Here is a 19,717-nt window from a genome sequence, read left to right as displayed (position 1 = left end):
TCCGGAGCCTGTGCTCCGCAACGGGAGAGGCCACAGCAGTGAGAGGCCCGCGTACCGCAAAAAAAAAAAATTAAACCTACTCTCACCACATGATCCAGCAGTTACGCTCCTTGGTATTTACCCAAAAGAGGTGAAAACTTGTGTCCACACAAAAACCTGCACATGGATGTTTACAGAAGCTTTATGCCTAATTGCTAAAACTTGGAAGCAGCCAAGATGCCCTTCAGTGGGTGAGTGCGTAAATACACTGTGGTCCGTCCAGACAATGAACTAACCTTCAGTGCTACAGAGAAGTGAGCTATCAGGCCATGAAAAGACACGGAGGAACCTTAAATTCACATTACTAAGTGAAAGAAGCCAATCTGAGCAGGGCACATACTGCATGATTCCAACTCTGTGATATTCAGAAAAGGCAAAACTATGAAGACGGTAAAAGGATCAGTGGTTACCAGGTGTTGGGGTGAAGGAGGGATGAACAGGCGAAGCACAGAGGATTTTTAGGGCAGGGAAACTACTGTGTGGAAGACTCTAAGGGCAGATACGTATCACTATACATTTGTCCAAACCCAGAGAATGTACACCACCAAGACAGAACCCTAATGTAAACTATTGTGTGGGTGATGACAACGTGTCAGTGTAGTTTCCCCAGTTGTAACAAACATACGGCTCTGGGGGGGGATGCTGACAGTGGGCGTGGCTCTGTGTGTATGGGGGTGGGGTGGGGGGTACACAGGAAACCTTTATTTATCAAAACACGAAACCTGTTTTGCTGTGAACCTAAAACTGCTCTAAAACGATAAACTCTTTAAAAAATTTTTTTTTGAAATAGAATAGAGAGGATCAACACATTCAAAGGTGGAGCTCTGAAATGATCCTTCAATATATAATATTGAAGGGCTTCCCTGGTGGCACAGTGGTTGAGAATCCGCCTGCCAATGCAGGGGACATGGGTTCGAGCCCTGGTCTGGGAAGATCCCACATGCCCCGGAGCAACTAAGCCCGTGCGCCACAACTACTGAGCCTGCGTTCTAGAGCCCGCGAGCCACACTACTTTGCCCATGTGCCACAACTACGAAGCCCACGTGCCTAGAGCCCATGCTCCGCAACAAGACAAGCCACCGCAATGAGAAGCCTGCGCACTGTGATGAAGAGCAGCCCCCTCTCGCCGCAACTAGAGAAAGCCCACGCACAGCAACGAAGACCCAACACGGCCATAAGTAAATAAATAAATAAATAAATAAAGCCCCAGCAGTATCTTGTATGGGACTCGACAAGCAAGGAGCATTCAAAACATACCTGGAGGGACTTCCCTGACAGTCCAGCGGTAAAGAATCCGCCTTACAACGTAGGGGATGTGGGTTCAATCCCTGGTCAGGGAAGTAAGATCCCACATGCCACAGGGCAACTAAGCCCGCGAGCCACAACTACTGAGCCCACACACCCAGGAGCCAGCGCGCCACAACTAGAGAGAGAAAACCAGCATGCCACAGCTAGAGAAGCCCACGTGCGGCAACGAAAGATCCCGCGTGCTGCAACTAAGACCCGACGCAGCCAAAAATAAATTAAATACATAAATATTTAAAAAAGAAAACCATACCTGGAGAACAAAAACAAGGTGAGGCTTCCTACCTCTCCAGGCATTGGTGACAGACGCAGTGAGACTCACACAGAGTGGCTAACCTGACCTATGGAACAGAACTGAGACACGACACACGACAGAAAGGGGCTGAGGAAAGGGGGGCCTCCCGTATCTGTGCGGGGGAGAGGGGATTGGATCTCTACTCACATGACTTACAAAAACTAATTCTGGGGGATCAAAGACTTAAATGTGAACTGTACAACTTTAAAATCCTCAGAAGAAAATACTGAGGAATATATTCACGTTTCAGGGCAAGAAAGATTTCTTAAGACACAAAACTGCCAAGTATAAAAGGGAAAACAGATAAAGTTGAATACATTAAAATTAAGACCCTCTGTTATTAAAAGGAAGTGAAAAGAAGAGCCACAAATTAGGAGAAGGTGCTTGCAACACATTTAAATGAGAAAGGATTAGTGTCTAGGGAAAACCTAAGGATGCTTACAAACCAGTAAGAAGACAAACAGCCCAGTGGAAAACGGGGCAGAAGATGCATGTGCAGAATTATAGCCAGCAAGTGAACATGTGAAAAGATACTCAGTCTCAGGAGAGGCTGGAGAAATGCAAGTTCAAACCACAGTAATTACCACTTTACAGTATACGTTCCATTGATAAAAAGGAACGAATCCAGCAACACAAAGTGCTGGTGTATAGGCAAATTAACTGGACACTGGCAGCATGTTAGTAGGAGGATACATTTACATGTAAGACATCTGGTCCATAAGACGTTTGGTCCACACCAAAAAGCCTTTGAAGTGTGGTCCTATCTAAAACCATTTGGCATGGACCAGATATAACCATGGACGTTTTGGATGGGACCAAATTTCAAGGACCTCTTGGCATGGACCAAATGTCCTGCAAAGTCAGGAAAACAGAAAAGCACAGGGGTTGACAAGGTTGTGAAGACACTGGAACCCCTGTGCACTATGGAAAACAGCACGGCAGTGCCTCAGAATATTAAAAGTTGAGCTGGCGTACAACCTGCTTTTGGGGGTATACCCACAGAAGAATTAAAAGCAGGGACTCGAACAGATGCTTGCACACCCATGTTTATAGCAGCATGATTCACAAGAGACAACGCAAACGTTCACCAAAGGATGACAGGACACACAAAACGTGGTCCACCCACATCACGGAACAGTACTCAGTCTTAAGGAGAGGACATGCTGACACAGGCTACAGCGTGGCTGAACCTCGAGGACAGTTTGCCGAGTGAAATAAGCCAGTCACAAAAGGACAAACACGGTGTGACCCCACTTGTGTGAGGTCCCTGGAGGAGCCAGATTCATGGGGGCAGGAAGCAGACGTGGGGCCCAGGCTGGGGGAGGGGAGGGGAGTGAGCGTTCCATGGGGACAGAGCATCCGTTTCGGAAGACGAAAGAACTTCTGGAGATGGACGGTGGTGACGTTTACGCAACCATGTGAACACATGTACTTAAAAATGGTTCAAGTGGTGAACTGTATGTTATGCGTACTTTACCACAATTTTAACAAAAAGGACCTCACTGGAATCGTTGGGAAGAGAATTCCCAGCGTCACTGCTGGTAACAAGGAAACGTAACCAGCTTCTCAGGAGAAGAAATAAACGGCTGGGCCCGAGGCGTCCACTGCAGGGAGGGCGGGACCTCGTGTGGCCCGTCTCAGAAGCACGCCAGCGGGATAGCCCTCGTCCCCAAGACCCCGTGCGCCTGACTCCTCACGAAGCTCAGGACAAGCACACCAAGCATCCTGCCCCGCGAGGCCCCAGAAGAGGGGGGCCCTGCAGGCGGCCACCCCCTTACACGTCCGCGCCCTCGGCCGCAGCCTCCCTGGCTGCGTCCTTCCCGCGGTTCTGCAAGCGGCCAGCAGGGGGCGCCGGCGCAGAGGAGAAGGGCCGTCGGGACCGGAGGAAGGCCGGGCACCCGGAGCCCGCCCTCAGGGGCAGAAGGCCGCCGCGGGGAAGGCTCAAGCCCGGCGGGTCCCCGCGGCCCCGGAGCTCAGGCCCACCGGCATCTGTCGCTCCGCCTGCCCCAGGTGCTGCCAGTGCCAACGCTGGACAGAGTCCCCGGCGAGTGGGAAACACCTTGAGGAGCCCGCTCCGCCCCGAGAGCGCCTGCTGTTTCCCTGAAGGCAGTGGGGCAAAGGCGAGGGGCCGGCGGGACCCACCTCAGCCTCACCTGCACGCGGCCGTCCAGCTCCTCCCCCGCCAGGCCGCGCCGCGCCGGCTCCTCCAGCGGCTCCGCCGCCAGCCTCACGGCGCGCTCCAGGCGCTCCAGCATCTGCCTCTTGTCGGGATCCGAGGTCTCGCGTAACTTTGCTGAAAACGGCTGCGAGCGTGAGGAGAGGCCACAGCTGTTATGCCCGCTCAGCAGAACCCCGTGTGCAGAGGTGACTCCACGCACGAGGCCAGTTCTGCCCACTGCCCGTGGCGACCCAGAGGTCTGTGTCTGTGGAGTGTCACCCCAGAGGGACCCTGGCCTGCGGCCCAGGCTGTCCTGCGCTGCCTCGTCTGAGTGAGCCGGGCGTGGCAGCGTCCTAAGGCTGTGCCCGGGGCCACGCGGGTGTCACCTGCCACCACGAAGGCACCACCGCCCAGTGGGCCCCCCTCGTCCGCCTAGAGGATTGCTAAGCCCTAATTTTATTCCTACATTTTTCTTCCAGAGATACATGAAAAGCACAACAACAATCGTTACTGCAATTACTAAAGATAACAATTATGGAAAAGAAAAAAATGCCTTTTCCTGACCTCACTGTCTGACACCATCAGTTGTAATACTGTTTATTCAAAACAAAAATATTAAATTGGAAAGAACTAATTTCTTCAAATAATTCCAGAAATTTCCAGCACCACCCATTTGAGAAGCTTAGCACAGCTTCTGCGTCTTGGTCACACGCGTGTCATCTGCTCGTGAGCTCCACGTGGAAGATTCACAAGTCGGCGCAGATCGCCGCGACCGGTTCTGAGGTTCTCCCGTAAGCGGCAGCAACGGTCACCCACCCCCACCCCCCGCCCCACCCGTGTGCGTCCGTCCTGGCGGCTTTCCCCGTGGACCAGGGGAGCACTGCGACCGAGACATCATGACCCTACACGTTATGAAGCGCGCTGAGGACAACCCCTGCGCTTGGGACGGGGACGTGGGGACGTGGGGACGTAGGGACCCAGGAGCGGCCGGGGGCCCACCTGCAGGGCAGCGTGCACGTCCTCCAGGAGCTGCACTGCCTGGGGCTGCTTCTCCCGGTACTGCTCAAACAAGTAGTTCTGCCGGGCCCTCTTGATGATCTGGGAGCAGAGGAGGGAAATGGGGTCAGCTCGGCACCTGCCGGGTCCCTGTGCAGAGTGCCGGGCGGTGCCTGAGCTCACACCCACACACACCGCCCCGCCACCGACGCTGGAACTGTCCGAACATGTTGAGCCAGGCCCGGCCTCCCCGCAGCGCCAGACACTATAGCACGTGCCTTCCCTGGAGCACCGGGTGTTATTACATTTCCCCAGGTTTCCCAACAGCATCCAAACAGCTGAACACAGGACATCATCATCTGCATAAACCGTGATACAAGTCCCAGAGGGGATTCAAACAGCATGTGTTGGGCTGAGGGCACTCAAGCCCACGTTACTTTATTAACTTACCCAAAGTCATTTCTTCCCTCGTACCGTCCACTGTATTTAAAATTTAACCTTGAAAACTCCCTTTACCTTATCATCAATGTCTGTGATGTTCATGCAATAAAAGACGTCAAATTTGAAGTAATCTCTCAGCACTCTTCTCAAGATATCGAAGGAGATGTAGGACCTAGGACAATAAAAAGACAAACCTTTCCACACAGCACATCACGCACATCACCTTGGCTCTGCAGTTAAAACACATACAAGGAAAAAGATCCCCCGCATTTCCCCCCAAAACCGCTACTCTCATGCCCACCCCACTCGTGACTGCGGGGCAGGGGGCACTGCACACTGGCCACGGGTGTGGGTGTCAGGGATCCCAGCACCGGGCACCCCCCACCCCCACCTCCAGAGCCTCGGATGAGGAGGAACTGCCAGGCACACGGAGGAAAGTATCTGGTCAGAGTCCAGGAGAGTGATAACATCGGGGCTGTGGGCTTTTTCTTTCTGGCTATCTGGTCTCTCTAGTTTTTCTACAGTGAATATGTAGTACTGACGGAATGAAAATTTTTCTTCTTAAAAGTAAGAGGAAAGGCTGGGCGTTGAGCTTCCTCTCAGAGCTTGGGTCCCTGTAGCGGCGCCCAGGTGCAGCCCTACCTGGCGTGCCCCATGTGGGAGGCGTCGTAGACGGTGGGCCCGCAGCAGTACCACGTCACCCTCCGCCCGTCTTGAGGTACAAACACGTCCTTGGTTGGAAATGAAGGAATGACCGTCACAAAGGATGCAGGAGACACCGTGCAGGACCACAGCCGCCAGACAAATGGTGCATACGCATTCCACGAGGACTGCTTAGTTTTACGGGAAAGTCACAGTCATCTGGGATGGGGGCAGGCCCCTTCCTCCCTGGGATCCCACTCGGGGACGCAAGCTGGGGGGTCAAGGAGACGGACGCTCCTGCTTTTGCTGCTCTTCCGTTCATCAAGCACTGCTGCGAGCCAGGCCCCGTGCTGAGCGCAGGGACTGCCCTGCCTTTGCCCCCAGGAACGACGTGAGCAGGGATGCTTCCTTTCAGATGCCCAGGGGTCCGCAATCCCAGAGGAGCCGGCCTAGAGAGCAAGGCCTCCCGCCGACGGCCCGATGGTCTCAGACCAGTTCAGGGGCCGCTGTCACCAATTAAGTCCATGAGGGGGACCCCGTCTCCCATCTGCTCAGGGTGCTTGCTGATGGCAATCCAATGAGCCCTCGGCCGGAGTCCTTTTCAAAATCTCTGGAGCCACTGGCCCTGCTGAGCGGCCCCGGCCGATACTGCCCTCGTCCCCACACCTGCTGGGCCCCCGACAGCAACAGGCCCTGCTTGGCTGGCACTGGGACACCAGCTGCCACCACAGGTCCCCTGCAAGAGCACGCTGGCTCCTGGCCTGGCTCAGAGCAGCCACGAGCATCTACACTCGGGCCTGGCCCCGAGCACAGCCAGAGCCAGAGCGCCGACGGGCAGGCCCCTTGAGGCGTGCCAGGTGTGCTTCCGAGGACAGTCCTGCCCCGGCCACACAGAGGACGCTCGCTAGCTAAGAGCTGCCGCCCCTGCCCCCAGGGCCCCCCTACCTTCCTCCGGGTCAGGCTGTTGTACAGGCGGAGCTGGCACGGCTCGGACCCGGCTGGAGGAGACCACGGGGGCTGCGTGCGCCGGCCTCTGCCTGCCAGGGAGAGAGCACAGCTGGGTCACCCGCGGGACAAGGGGAAAGTGGACCCTGAGAGCGTCACCCGCGTCCAGCGCTCGTGCCCCCTCTCTGCCTGCTCACGTCTGAGTGGCGGCGCATCCCACAGTCCCAACCCCACGGGGCGGGAGAAGGCCCATTACACCCAGCCTCCCCTCCACCGGCTCCAAGCATGAGGCGCCCGACCCAGCCTGAGGGCGCACGGGAGGCGCGGGCCCTGCACACGGGCCGGCCGCATGCCTGGACCGCAACGCAGCTGGCCACCCCCTCAGGAGGACGGGCTCCGTGGAGGCTTCCCAGGACGTGGGCCACCTCCGGGCGCAGAAGCCAGGTCAGGACGGAAACAGCTGCGGGCCAGTGGCCGGCTCCCCGCGCAGTTCCTGTCCCCGACCCGGGCGACATGTAGGCTCCCGGACACGGTGCTGATGCCGGCACTCATGGCTCCACATGGGCCCCGGAGGCCTTTGGGAGCAGCTCCAGGTCCTCCCCACGCTGAGGGCAGGGGCTCACGGAGCTGAGCCTCTCCAATCACAGTCCCCCGGCAGCCCCACCTCCTCCTCCTCCAGCCCCACCCCCTGCCCCTGCTGCTCATGCGCACACGCCTCCCGCTGGGTGAAGGGCAGGCCTTACACAGCCTGCGCCCCAAGAGCCTGGCGGGGTGCAGCTCCGTCCCTCGGCCGGAAAGAGCCACCAAGCTGAGTCTTCACAGGCCCTGGGCATCTGGTGACCTTCCAGCTACCCCCAAGGCACTGCTCCTGCACCCAGAACCCAGCTGTGCTCTGCAGCCCTCTCCTGGCGCCAGCGCGGGCTGCACACCGCCTGCACACCTGAGGGCACAGGTGCCCACTCTCGGCACCACCCCCAACCCCGACCCCTGCCTCTGTGTCTGCAAAGCGATTCTCCCTCCTCCCGGCACAGAATCCACGTCCAGCGTGGCCACCAGGCAACCACCTGCTGCTCCCTACTGCGGGTCACGGAGCACTCAGCCCTGGGCCTGGCCACGTGCCACCCAGAGGATGCACGTAACTGACCGGTGAAGGGGGTGGGAGGTGGCTGTGTGTGTGTGTGTGTACATGTGTACAGGCGGGCGGAGAGCGGCAGACGGGGAGGGGGACAGACAGCGCTATCCAGCAGCTCCTGACCCCAGGGAGCGCCAGCAAACCCCCAGGTGGCCAAGCCCAAGTCCCCCTGACACTTCGAATGCCTCCTGAGGTCAGGCGTGGTCTAAGGGTTCACTGTAAACGCAGCAAACGATTCGATGACGCTCCACCTGCCCCTCTATGACTCCATCAACCCCTCCCCTTGCTTAGATGCTGCGGCTCCCAACACAAAGACAGAGCTGCCACCTGGGACAACAGGGGACGCCGGCGAGAGCTGCCCACACACTGATGTGAGCCTGACGACCACCGTGCTTGCCCTGAGCCAGGGGCCGGGGTGGGGGGCTCGGGGTCTGGGGGAACGAAGGCTCATCTGAAAAGACAGCAGTGACAGGACACAGCTGAGGGTGCAGCCAGGGAGCCCGGCCAGCGGGACACTGTCCAGGACACCGGGTCACACCTGGGTTTTCTTGCTCCCCAAAGCGTGGCTACAGCCACACAGCCGGTGACAGTTCAAGGCAACCAGCACACACGACCCCCATCTGCCAAAGGGGAAAATCGGGAGGTTACCTCGGTTTACCAAGAAGGACGCTTCACCAGAGTCCCTCCGCGGTTCCCTGCCCGACAACGGCACTGCCAGCACCCTCCCCACCCCGACGCAGACTCCTGAGGCGGCTGCCCTTCCTCTGGTTTGTGCGAAACACTGTGCGTGCCTTTGCTCGCTAGCACCCCCAGTCCTGCCCTGGCTCTGCCCCAGGCACGTGGCTGCTGGGGGGAAATAAACCCCTGACCTTTGACAACATAACCTGCACGTGCCGCTCAGGGACGCCCTGAGAACGAGGCTCTAGGCAGGGAGGGTGCCGAGGGGAGATGGAGGGAGATGCACCAGCCAGGTCCCCGGTCCCCTGGGCGCAGCGCGCACCTCAGCCTCGGAGGAGGGGCAGCAGAGAGGTTCACATCCCGGAAGACCCCACCCAGCCGCAGACAGACCCACGCTCCGGGGGACTTAACACGCCTTCTTCAGTGAAGGGCAGGCCCTGAAGATCCTTCCCAGGAGGGCGGGTAGGGGGGTGAGGGGGGCCCAGTGGCAGAGGGCGCCCCGGGAGGAGGAGCCGTCTGGACTGAGCCCCGCTCTGGGCGAGGGGCGCTCCAGACACAGAGCACAGCAGGGCTGAAACCCTGAGCACAGTGGACCCTCCCTGCTGGGGCCGCAGAGAGGAGGCGACAAGATGGGGAGGGGGTGAGACAAGGAACAGAGAGGTGGGGAAGGGGCTTAGGCAGAGCCCTGGTCCACCTCCTGTGTCTGAGTGGCTCCCCGGGGCTGCTGAGGCCCGTGGCCACGGCAAGAGGCACAGGGACCTAGGCTGGGCCAGCGCAGAGGACGGTGACAAGCCAGTTGTGGGCATGTCGGTGCTGAGATGTCCAGCTGGGGGTCTCAAGCAGGAGTGGGACATGGAGGGAAGGCCGGCGGGGCACTGTGGATCGAGGGGCTGGGAGAGGGGGCACTCCCGCCCAGGACAGGCTGGAGAGATGTCTGAGACGGGCCAGCAATGCGGGGAGGCGGACGCTCGGCCACTGGCATCCAGGACGCGGCCTAGGACACCGGCTCTGGGGGTTCTGGGCACCAGCCCACCCGCCGTCCCCGGCCACTCAGGGTCCCTGCCGGCCCCCGGGAGGCATTGGTGACGGGGGACTTGGAAATGGAAGGAGGTGAATAGTCCTGTTGGCGCTGTCCAGGTGCCTCCCTCACCGCCCTGGTGAACCTGCAGGCCCCCCGACTGGCAGGGCAGAGACCCGCCTTTCCTTCACGTGTGTCTGCATCACTCTCCCCACAAGTTCCCCGGACGGAACACCAGACAGGCCGTGCCGAGGCCGTGCCCCCAACCCACCCTGACTTCCACCCCCAGAGGCCGTGCCTCGGGAGGGGGGACCTGGGGGACAAGCTGACAACTGAGCCCTGCCACCGCAGACACCCCTGGGTCACCGCCTGGAAGCACGGGGAGGAGACGCTCTACACAGCAAGGCTCCCACCTATGCCGGGGAAGGGGTGTCTGCTGCAGGATCACCGAGAAAACCAAAACACACCCCACGCTTGGAGAAACGACATCCCACCTCTGCCCCGTTACAGAGGGGGACCCAGCAGAGACCAGGCAGAGGTGCAGAAGCTGGGAAACGGTCCAAATGTCCCAGCCGAAGGGATCTGGAAAAGGCCCCCGCAGGCTGCCCAGCCCAGCAGGGACGACTCAGACGGCACTGGACCCCTCTCGCTGCTTGGGTGCGTGCTCGAAGCCCCCCCGGGGGGGCCGAGCCGCTTGAGGGCACTGGCGATTATGGGAGAAGCACCTCGATTCACCGGAGGAGAGAGACCACCCAGGAACCATGCGCCCCAGAGACTTTCCAGAATCGCCCCTGAAATGACAGCGTCCAGACACATCACACCGACAGGTGGGGGCCAGAGCTGCAAGACTGGTCTTATCTCAAAGCCCAGAAACGCCTTCTCTCTGGTCTCCAAAGAGTTCATGTCCATGAATACTTCCTTAAGATCCAATAATTCTAAATCTGGTGGACACACACCCTGCAATCTTAGGGAAAGAATAAAGGAAAAGAAGCCAATCAAATCCGAGCCAGGTCGGGAGTGAGCTGACGGCCAAGGCGGCCCTGAGAGGGGCACAGGCCTTCCGCCCTCCCAGAGGCTCTGCTACAGCAGCTGCCGGAGTCGTGATCCTTGGGGGCTGACCTCTCGGCGTTTTGTCCTCATCTCCCCTCGGGGGGCGCCGGCAGGCCCCCCAGTCTGCTTGCTTGAGTGCGGGGACAAGTGCCAGCCCCGCGGGCTCCCCCGTGGGCGCCTCGCACCCTCAGGGCCCTGACCTCAGAGGGCGGTCACACTCGTGGGCTCCCCTAGCCCACGAGTGTGAACAGAACTTCGAGGGGAGGTTTTCACGGCCGGGGAGCCGCTCTGCTACTCACTTGCTTGGAGCCCACAGGGCGGGGCTGGGGCGCGGGGGCTGCCCAGGATCGCGGCCACGTGCCTGAACCACCGAGCCACGTGGAAGAGCTGCGCGTCGGCAGGAGGGCCTGAGAGCTGCCTGAACGCGTCCACGTCCGCCTGGGACAGGGAGAAGCCCTGGACATAGCTACGCGTGCTCAGGTGCTCGTTCAGGGCCCGCACCCTGGCTGCCTCGTCACTAATGCTCAGGACGGACCTGTAGTCGGGAGCTGCAAAGACAGAGGCACACGCGTCAGTGGGGCTGGAGGCCTGGGTGAGTCCAGAGAATGGGGTCCCAGGGTCACCCTTCTGGCTGGGAAATGTCCAGAACGGGCGGGTGCCCAGGGCTGGGGGATGGAGTGGGGAGTGACTGCCAGTGGGTTCCCATCTGGGGACGAAAATGTTTTAGAACTAGAAAGAGCGGGTGGTCGCACAACATTGTGAAGGTTCTAAACGCACTGAACTGTGCACTTTAAAATGGTTAGTTTCGTCGTTGGTGATTTTCACCTCAATTAAAGAGAAACGCACATGCAGACACCCTTTTGTGCACTGGGTGCTGGGAGGGCAGGTGCTGACCCGTCCCTGGGTGGGCGATGGGTGGCGCCTAAGAACTGCAGAGCTCTCCAAACCCGGCACCGGTGAGGCTTCTAGCAGCCAAGGCCCAGCTCCTGGGAGGACCACGGGCCCGCCCCCGGAAATGCCTGCCAGAGGGGGCCAACCGTCCAGCCAGCGCCTGGCACAAGCCTGCCCCCCTTCAGGGACCTGAGGCCACTCCTCTGCCTTGGAATCCTCAGGAAGGACGTGGGAGGACAGAAGTCCAGCCCGAGCGAGGACCAGGCAGCAGGCACAGCCGGCAGACGGCACTGATTCCACTGAGCCCCTCCTCCCCCCCCTGCTGCCTGAGACCCTCACCTCCTCCCTACGTCCCCGATCACTGCTCCAACTACCCTGCGGATGCGTTCATCACCTGCTGGCTGGGGGGGTGCAGTAGGAGATCGGGGGGAGGGGCGCAGACCAGTCCCTGAAGCTGCAGGAGGGAGCCTGGTCCCCTAGTCCACGAGTGTGAACAGGGCCCAGCGCCTGTTCCCTTCCACACAGACACACCCTGAGCCCCGGAGTCGGCTCCGAGCGGGAGAGCACAAGCCCGGTTTCTCACTCTCCCTGGGAACGGGGCAGACACCCTGACACCGCAGCCCTTCGCGGCCAGCTGCCTGACACCACGAGATCCCTGGGTCACCGTGCTGGACCCAGAGTGGGACGGCTCCGAGCGGGGAGGAGATATGGGCCGACACCGGCCAGGCCTGGCACAGAAACAGGAACTTCGCCCCGACCAAGCCCACAGGACGCCTGCAAACAGACAGCAGAGCACACGTGTGGGGAAGCAGCTGTGCACACGAGACCCTCCTGCACCGTCTCCACCGCGGGAAACCCTTCCGTCAGGGCCTACCTGGAGCTGCCTTCCTGGGCACGGGGGTGAGACGGAAGGAGCCAACAGAAGGGCCAAAGCCGGCAGCATCTCCGGACGTCCTCAGGTGCCCCACGGAGGGGCTGCGACCATCCAGGGCCCAGCCTCCCGGAGGCTGGCTTCTCGGGGACCTCCTGAACCCCGACCTCTTCATCCCCAGGACAGGCATGGGCACCAGGGAAACGTCTTCCCTGGGCTCTCAAGCCCAGGCTTTCCGGGAAGACCGGCATGCTTGCCTGCCCACCGCACCGCGGGGGCGCCAGCCCAGGGTGGCCCTGAGGCGCACGGCTAGGAATACCCTTCTGCCCGTTACAGAATACCGTCAGAGCACCCAGCGCCATGCCCTTGGATACTGCAGGCCTCCACCTTTAAACGTACCCGGAACCCAGCCCTCTCACCCCAACTGCCATGGCAGGTCCAGCCCTCCTCTCGCCTGGCCCCCGGGATGCAGGCGCCCCTGCTGGTATCCGGGCTTCACAGGACACCGTGGCCAGAGTGGCCCATGCTCCTTCTCTAGACCCCCCGTCCCACCAAGAGTGGTCCTCGCGCCGGCCAGGAGGGCCACCACACCCTTCTGACCTCAGCTCCCGCCCCCGCCCCTCATGCCCCCTGCCCTGCCTGCCTGGAAGCCTCCCCCAGACACAGCCAGCCTCCCTCCCTTCCTCGGGGCTCCACGGGTGTCCCCTTTTCCGTTGGGTCCTCCCGGGCACTGTTCCAAGTGAGCCCCCCGCCCCCCGGGGCCCCGACCCCTTCCTGCTTTATTTCTCCATAGCGCTTATTTCTAACACACACACTTCCCTGCTTTCTTTCCTTTACTGTCTGCCCCACCCCCCGGGGTTTTATCCGATTCATCCACTCAGCATATGCTCAGCCTCTAGAACCAAGCCTGGAACGTTCTGAAGACACTCAGCGAATTTGCTGAACGAGCGGATGGGCGGCAGATGCACCTCGAAGTGCAGGCCTGCCCGCGGGAGGCCGGCATCACCTGTCACTCCAGGGCCTCGTAAGCCCCCTCCCGGGAAGCACCCGGCACCCAGGCACCAGGGTGGGGACCCGGCTGAGTGTAAGAAGGCTTCTAACCCGTGGCGGGCTGAGCTGGAGCCCTGCTGCCCGAGGGCGCACACGTACAGGGGGCGCAGCTTTTGTTCCACACCTGACCTACCAGGAGAAGCAGCTACTTTCCACTCCAGTTCCTGGAAGTGTCGGAGGAAGCAAAGAGAGACACAGAGGCGGCCCCTCCCGCCCAAGGTGCCAGTGGGAAGCCTGGGGAACCCACGAGGGCCCTGGAGCAGCGCCAGCCAGCTCGCCTTCCTTCCCGGGAGCAGGTGGCTGGCTCTAGGGACCCAGCCTGAGGGCTCAGATCCCCTCTGAGACAGTGAAGGAAGGCCAGGCGGGCCCGTGCCCCCGACCCCTCTCTGACAGGACCGCTCTGTCCCACCCAGGGAGAAGGAAGCAGCACCTGCCGGGGCGGCCCTGGGCACCGGGAAACCTAACGCTACAGAAATTCCTTGGCACGGAGTCTTCCTTCCAGGGAACTTTACTGCACCTGGCACGGTTCCCTGGCAGCCCTGCCAGCCCGTCAGGAGTCGGGAAGCGTGCTCCTTTCTCGTGATGGAGAAAGTTCAGTTCACGAAGGCTAAGTCAGAGGACCTGCCAGAGGGTGGACAGAGCCGGGGCGGTGGGCGGAGGGGGGGGAACGCATCCCGGAGTGGGCCAGGCCATCCTTCGGCAGCCGGTCACCCGACACCGACCCTCCAAGCTCCCTCTGCCCGTCTCCGAGCATCCCTCTGGTGCAGCCATCTATGCCAGGACACAGGAGGGAGGGGAAGGAAGCCCCTCTCTGAGAAGCTGTGTGGTCTCCCAGCTCCCCCTGCCCCTTTACCCCCAGGACAGCACTGGACAGACAGACTTCCCTCACTCCGGAACTACTCCAGGGAACACAGACCCCCGGGAGCTTGCCTGACCTTGACGTTGGCTACCCTGGAGGAGTACGCTCACAGGGCATTTTATTTCCCTCTTTTTTCTTCGTTGCGCACATTTTCTACAATAAGCATATGTTATTTTTACAATGAGAAAAACATGTCAACCATTCTACCAACACGATGGCTTTAAAGCACTAATGAAGCAGTTCAGGGAACAAGGGCTCAGCGGGGTCTGCACCCCTCCCTCACCCGGCGGGCTCCTCTCAAGGGCAAATCAGGCTCACACAACACACGCCTGGTAAAGCTGGTGAGCGTTAGTGAAATCACACTTGTAAACTGTTTGAAATATGCCGGGCACACAGCCGGCGCCCGGCAGTTGCCGTTACTCTTATTTTAATCGCTCCTGTGTTACTACTATTGAAACTGCCTGGAGGCGTTTACCCAGGGGTCACACACGCATTTAAAAAGCCCCGTCTGGAGCAGGGAGCCCGCAGGGCAGAGGGGGGCAGTCATGGGGTCACCGTGGCAGCTGTGGCTAAGCGTAACTTGAGGAAACAAATTTAAAAATTGGTCAGCTTTCAAGTGGCCCTGGGTTTGGGCCAGACTGCGGTCTGGCTATCAGCCCATGATGCCAAGATGAACGGAGATGGTTCCCGAGCAAGGCGCCCACTGGCCACACTGGCCCTCCCCAGGGAGCCCCACGCACGCGCCACACCCACCGCCAGGTCCACCGCAGGTCCATCCAGAAATGCATCGCAGGACACACACCTTCTGACTGTGGGAAGGCCCTAAACGTGGACCGCGGTCTTCACAGTTTAGAAGACGCTTACTGAACTCGCACAAACGCAAGAACCAGCTAAGGAACCGAATTCACACCAAGCCGTCACCTCCCCTGGCCCCTTCCCATCAGCATTCACACCTGCTGGACAACAGTCCGCGGCTTGCTTTCTCCCACCCCCTCCTCCGCTCCAGCCAGGCTCCCGCTCAGTGAGGCTCCAGCGCAGTGGCAGCAGGGCCAGCTCCTGGAAGCACCCATTCCAGGCCCACCTGAGACCTTTGGAATCGGAACCTGGGTGGGGCGGGTGCAGAGCTCAGCTGCCAGGAGCCCCCAGGCGGCTTGCTGAAGCGCAGGCCCCTTCACCGCAGGTCTGCCTTCCTCCTAAGCTCCCAGGCCCAGCGCAGCGGGGGTCTGCACCCCTCCCGCACTTGCTGAAGGCCTCTCGGGTCCACACCTTGCAAGGCCCCGGCGGCACCGGGCCCTGTGGATCAGATCCTTTCTGCAAAGGCTCCTCCAGCTTCCCTGGCCCGCCTCTGCAGCTGCCCCTCCCCCTGGGTCCCTCTTCAGGCCCACTTTTCTTTCCTGTGGGGCTTCCCAGCCTGTCCAGGTGGCTCTCAGAACGGGGACTGGAAAAGCCTTCTCAAACGAATGCATCCCCTCCTCACACGAATCTCATAAAGGAGAGAGGTGCATGCACCTGGCGGCAATGCCACCCACTCCCGGCACCCAGGACCTCCTCCCACAGGCCCTCTCTAGCGCCCCCTTCCGTCCTGAGCACCAGCCCTGGAGGCCCAGCGGTCACGTGTCCACAGGGTGCTCCCAAGCATCATGTCTCGCCCTCCAACTGGGGACAAGTCCGGGAACGGTACAGCCACCTTCCCCACTGGGTCTGAAGCTGGGTGGCTGTTTCTTTCATCCCACAGCAAACCCAGCACCTGCCCCGGTCCTCCCCAGACTGTCCACTTCTCACACCCACCACCGCCACGGGCCCAGGCCGCCGGTTACCACCGTCTTGGGTTCTTCCTGCTCTCCCTGCCTTGGTACACGCGGGGGAGGGGGCAGATATCTTGCCAGAACGCAAAGACAAGACCCAAATTCCGCAAATGTGCGCAAGGCCCTTGCAGACCTGGTCCTGTGGCCCATCTCCAGCCCCCTCCCCCCTCTGGCCTCAGGAACTTGCCGGAAAGCAGTGCTGCTGGCCCTCAGGTCTTAGTGCACGAGGTGCTCTCTGCCAGGACTCCTGCTCCCCTTTTTTCTCTAGGATCAGCTTCCAGCCTCTCTCGGGAGGCTCCCTACCTGCCCTGCAGCCAGGCCGTCCCTCAGGAGCAGAGCACAGGGTGCTCCCCAGACCCAGGCTCTCTGTCTCGGGGCTCCGGGGCTGGGCTTGGCCAGTAGGCTAATGCCCACAGCAGCGTCGGACCTGGCCCAGCAGGGCCTCCGGCGTGATTCCCTGCACTCCGCCCTGCCCACGGGGCAGCTGGCAGAGGAGGACCCGGCCAAGTTTCTGGCAGACTGTGGGCCCTGAACCACCTCCGCAGACTCAGGCCACCCGGCAGCACACGCACTGGGGAGTGACCAAGAGAGGAATGGCCCATGCAACCTGGGGAGGCGTTGGGCTTCTGGGCTCCGGCCACCCTGCCCCGCTGGACGGAAGGCCCAGGAAGGCCGAGACGCTCCTCCAGGCATCTCCACGCCCAGCAGCGTCCGGCTGCCGGTGCCTGAAGCAGATCCACTGAATAAATAAAGTGACAGATCTATTTAAGGAAAATATTTTGAACCACTCGGGCAATTTCCCACAGAAACAGCAGATGTGAATCTTTCACGTGGGATTTTTAGGTCATGAGGACCATCGTGACCTGATGCCCTGAGGACACGCAGGTGATCAGACGGCACCACTGCCCGGGGACAGCAGTGTGGACACTGGGAACGGTTTAATCTCCCCCCGAGGACACTATCTCTCACAACTCTTAAGGTGTAAATACCAGGAGACTGTGGGTTCAGGGATGAGCAAATGTCTGTAGTCTACAAATATATACGTTTCATTTCTTCTCTGGGAAACACAGGAAAGTGTATCAGCTCCCTCCTCTGGTCTGCCTTGACGCCCTCTGGAATTGGGGTGCTTGCTGTTCATCTGAATAGAGTCATCAAAGGCAGCAAGGCAGCGTAGTCAACATCCCTGCTGCAGTCACACAGGCCCTGGCTAGCTGTGTGACCTTGGACAAATCACTTAGCTTCTCTGAACCTCAGGATTCTCGCCTGCACAGGAAGATAAGGGCAGGATCGACCACAAAGGGCTGCTCTGAGGGTTACAGGCCCCCCGCAGATGCATTTAGCACAGACTCATGCTAAGAAAAAAAGCTAGCTGCATTGTTATTACGAAGAACCTTTGAATTAAACTGCATAAGAAATTAAACTGCAAATCTGACCTAACACACAGCCACCAAAGTGGCCCGATCTGCAGGGCAAAGCCTCTGACACGCGCTCCATCCACCCCGGGGTCCTCGGGGATGAGACTCGTCTTTCTAAAAACACTGGGCCCTGGAACAGGCTGCACGTTCAAGCTACAAAGGAAAAGCTTTAACCCCAGTGGCAGGGAACCAAATGGACATTCTGAGCCAACTTAAGGAAGATGACCAGAAATGGGAAGAATATTCTAGACGAGGGTCTCCTTAAAAAGTCCAGAAAGATGGTCACTTTCGATAAATCCAACCTTGAGAATGAAAAGCATTCAGAACCCGGAAACCAAGAATGTCTAGAACTCTGGTATCAATCTCCAGAAACAGGCCAGTTCTTACCAAGGCTCTGGAAACCTCAAGTTCCGAAGCGATTAAAAAACCAAAACCCCAAAATCGAATACGTCAGTTGTGTTCACAAATGAAGAAGGAAGGAAAGAAGGAAGGAAGACAGAAAAGAAACAAGCTCGGGCTCTCAACCCGGACACAGCCCCCGTTTCATGCCAAGTGTTCTTCTCAACCCTTAACCTCTACCAGCCCCTTTAATGCCCACTACATCCTCCGAGCGGGGACGTGTTACCCTGCTGCACGTGAGGAAGGGGCAGAGGTGGGCCCCCAGCCCGGCTCGCTCAGAAGACTGGGGTGTCAACCACGCTGCTATGTTACAGGAGTCCGGGTGCACTTCTGAGGGCCGAGGGCCGAGGCTCCAGGTGGGTAGAGATGGCGCTGGAATCCAGGCGCACCTGTCGGGTGGAATGCGGGGCGCCCGGAAGGTGGGTACCACAGCAGCCCTGTCAGCAGGGGCCGCCCACGTCACTGGGTTACCCAGGTGGTCAGAGCTCCCGCCTGGAACCCCAGGAGCAAGAGGGATCACAGGGCTCCAGGAAGCCTGCACAGCCTAAACCCGGCAGCCCGGGGAATAAATACTACACACTCAGAGTTCTTCCTGAAGAAAGTCTGCTCCAGACGAGGGAATCCAGGGACAACCTCCGGTCTGTCTGGCACCTACAATCTCGCCTGAGGGAGGGGAGCAAGGGCCCAGCGCCCCCTGGAGTCTGCCTGTGGGCGGCGTGTCTACCGGCTGGCGACACGAGTGACTCTGGTGGGCAGATCCAGCGCTGCTCACGGAACCTCGGAGGCGGCAATAACGCTGTGACCACGCAGGTCCCAATGGCCACTGTCTGCAGCCGCAGATGAAAGCCTTCGTAAAACCCCAAGCCCTTTCCTGTATGTCCGCGTACCCTGTTTCCTCGGCCTCATTTTCCTAAGTGCCAACCCGGGTGCTGCCCGGGCTGGGCGGAAACGAAAACCACCCTAGGGCTGTGCCTGTCCCCCAAAGTCCAGGGGACAGGAGGGGCGAGGTCCGGCCCAGGGACCGGCGGGGGAAACGCAGGGCCACGTCCTGGGGTCAAGGCGCAATGGAACCTGGAGGACCCAAGGAGGGGACCGAGTCTGGGGACGGGGTGGCCTCGGCAGTTCCGGGTCCGGAGTCGGGTCCCCGCGAGGTTGGAGGAGCGGGGCCTGCCGCGGGCGCCCGGGGGTCGCGCCCCGCCCTCTGCGCGCCCTCAGACCCGCCCCTCAGGGACCTGGCGCCCCCTCAGATCCCCGGTGGCCCCTCCGCCCCTCGGCCCAGGGTCGCCCCCGCTGGCCCGCCCGCCGCGCGCACTCACCGTGCTCCGCGGAGGAACCTGCCATCGTTGGAATGCCGCACTCGCGGCCGCGCCGACAGCTTCCCAGAATCTGACGCAACCACCGCCCCGGAAGTCCCGCCGGAGGCGGTGCGCCTTCCGGGACACGCCCAGTCGCTAGGCAACCGCCGCGGGCTCGAGACGCCGCAGGCCGGGGCATGCTGGGAGTTGTAGTTCCTACTGAGCTGCGGCCAGTGCCCTTGAGCAGGGGTTCCCAGCTCCCGGGTTGCGGACCGGTAGCGGTCCGCGGCCTGTTAGGAACCGGGCCGCACAGCAGGAAGTGAGAGGCGGGAGGGCGAAGCTTCATCTGCCGCTCCCCATCTCTCGCATTACCGCCTGAACCATCCGCCCACCCACCCACTTCCGTGGAAAAATTGTCTCCCAGGGTCCGGGG

General features: G+C 60.2%; 1 protein-coding gene across 4 annotated transcripts in view; it reads right to left on the bottom strand.

Annotated features, from left to right (window-relative positions):
- CARS1 (cysteinyl-tRNA synthetase 1) overlaps positions 1–19,379 on the bottom strand; it is a 47,030-nt gene extending 27,651 nt beyond the window's left edge. For 3 of the 4 annotated variants that reach the window (XM_060019480.1, XM_060019482.1, XM_060019481.1), the window contains exons 1-7: positions 19,306–19,351; positions 10,999–11,247; positions 6,822–6,913; positions 5,877–5,965; positions 5,310–5,406; positions 4,797–4,895; positions 3,793–3,942 (exon numbers count right to left, since the gene is read on the bottom strand). In XM_060019480.1, the coding sequence (XP_059875463.1) occupies positions 3,793–3,942; positions 4,797–4,895; positions 5,310–5,406; positions 5,877–5,965; positions 6,822–6,913; positions 10,999–11,247; positions 19,306–19,330 (801 nt within the window). In that variant the 5' untranslated portion in view covers positions 19,331–19,351. Of the gene's footprint in view, positions 1–3,792; positions 3,943–4,796; positions 4,896–5,309; positions 5,407–5,876; positions 5,966–6,821; positions 6,914–10,998; positions 11,248–19,305 lie in introns of all 4 variants that reach the window. The other variant, XM_060019483.1, reaches the window with a different exon arrangement.
- Between the last annotated feature and the right edge of the window lie 338 nt (positions 19,380–19,717).

The sequence above is a fragment of the Delphinus delphis genome, chromosome 8 (genome assembly GCF_949987515.2).
Source record: "Delphinus delphis chromosome 8, mDelDel1.2, whole genome shotgun sequence".
Classification (NCBI taxonomy): domain Eukaryota; kingdom Metazoa; phylum Chordata; class Mammalia; order Artiodactyla; family Delphinidae; genus Delphinus; species Delphinus delphis.
This window is presented reverse-complemented; position numbering and strand designations above follow the sequence as displayed.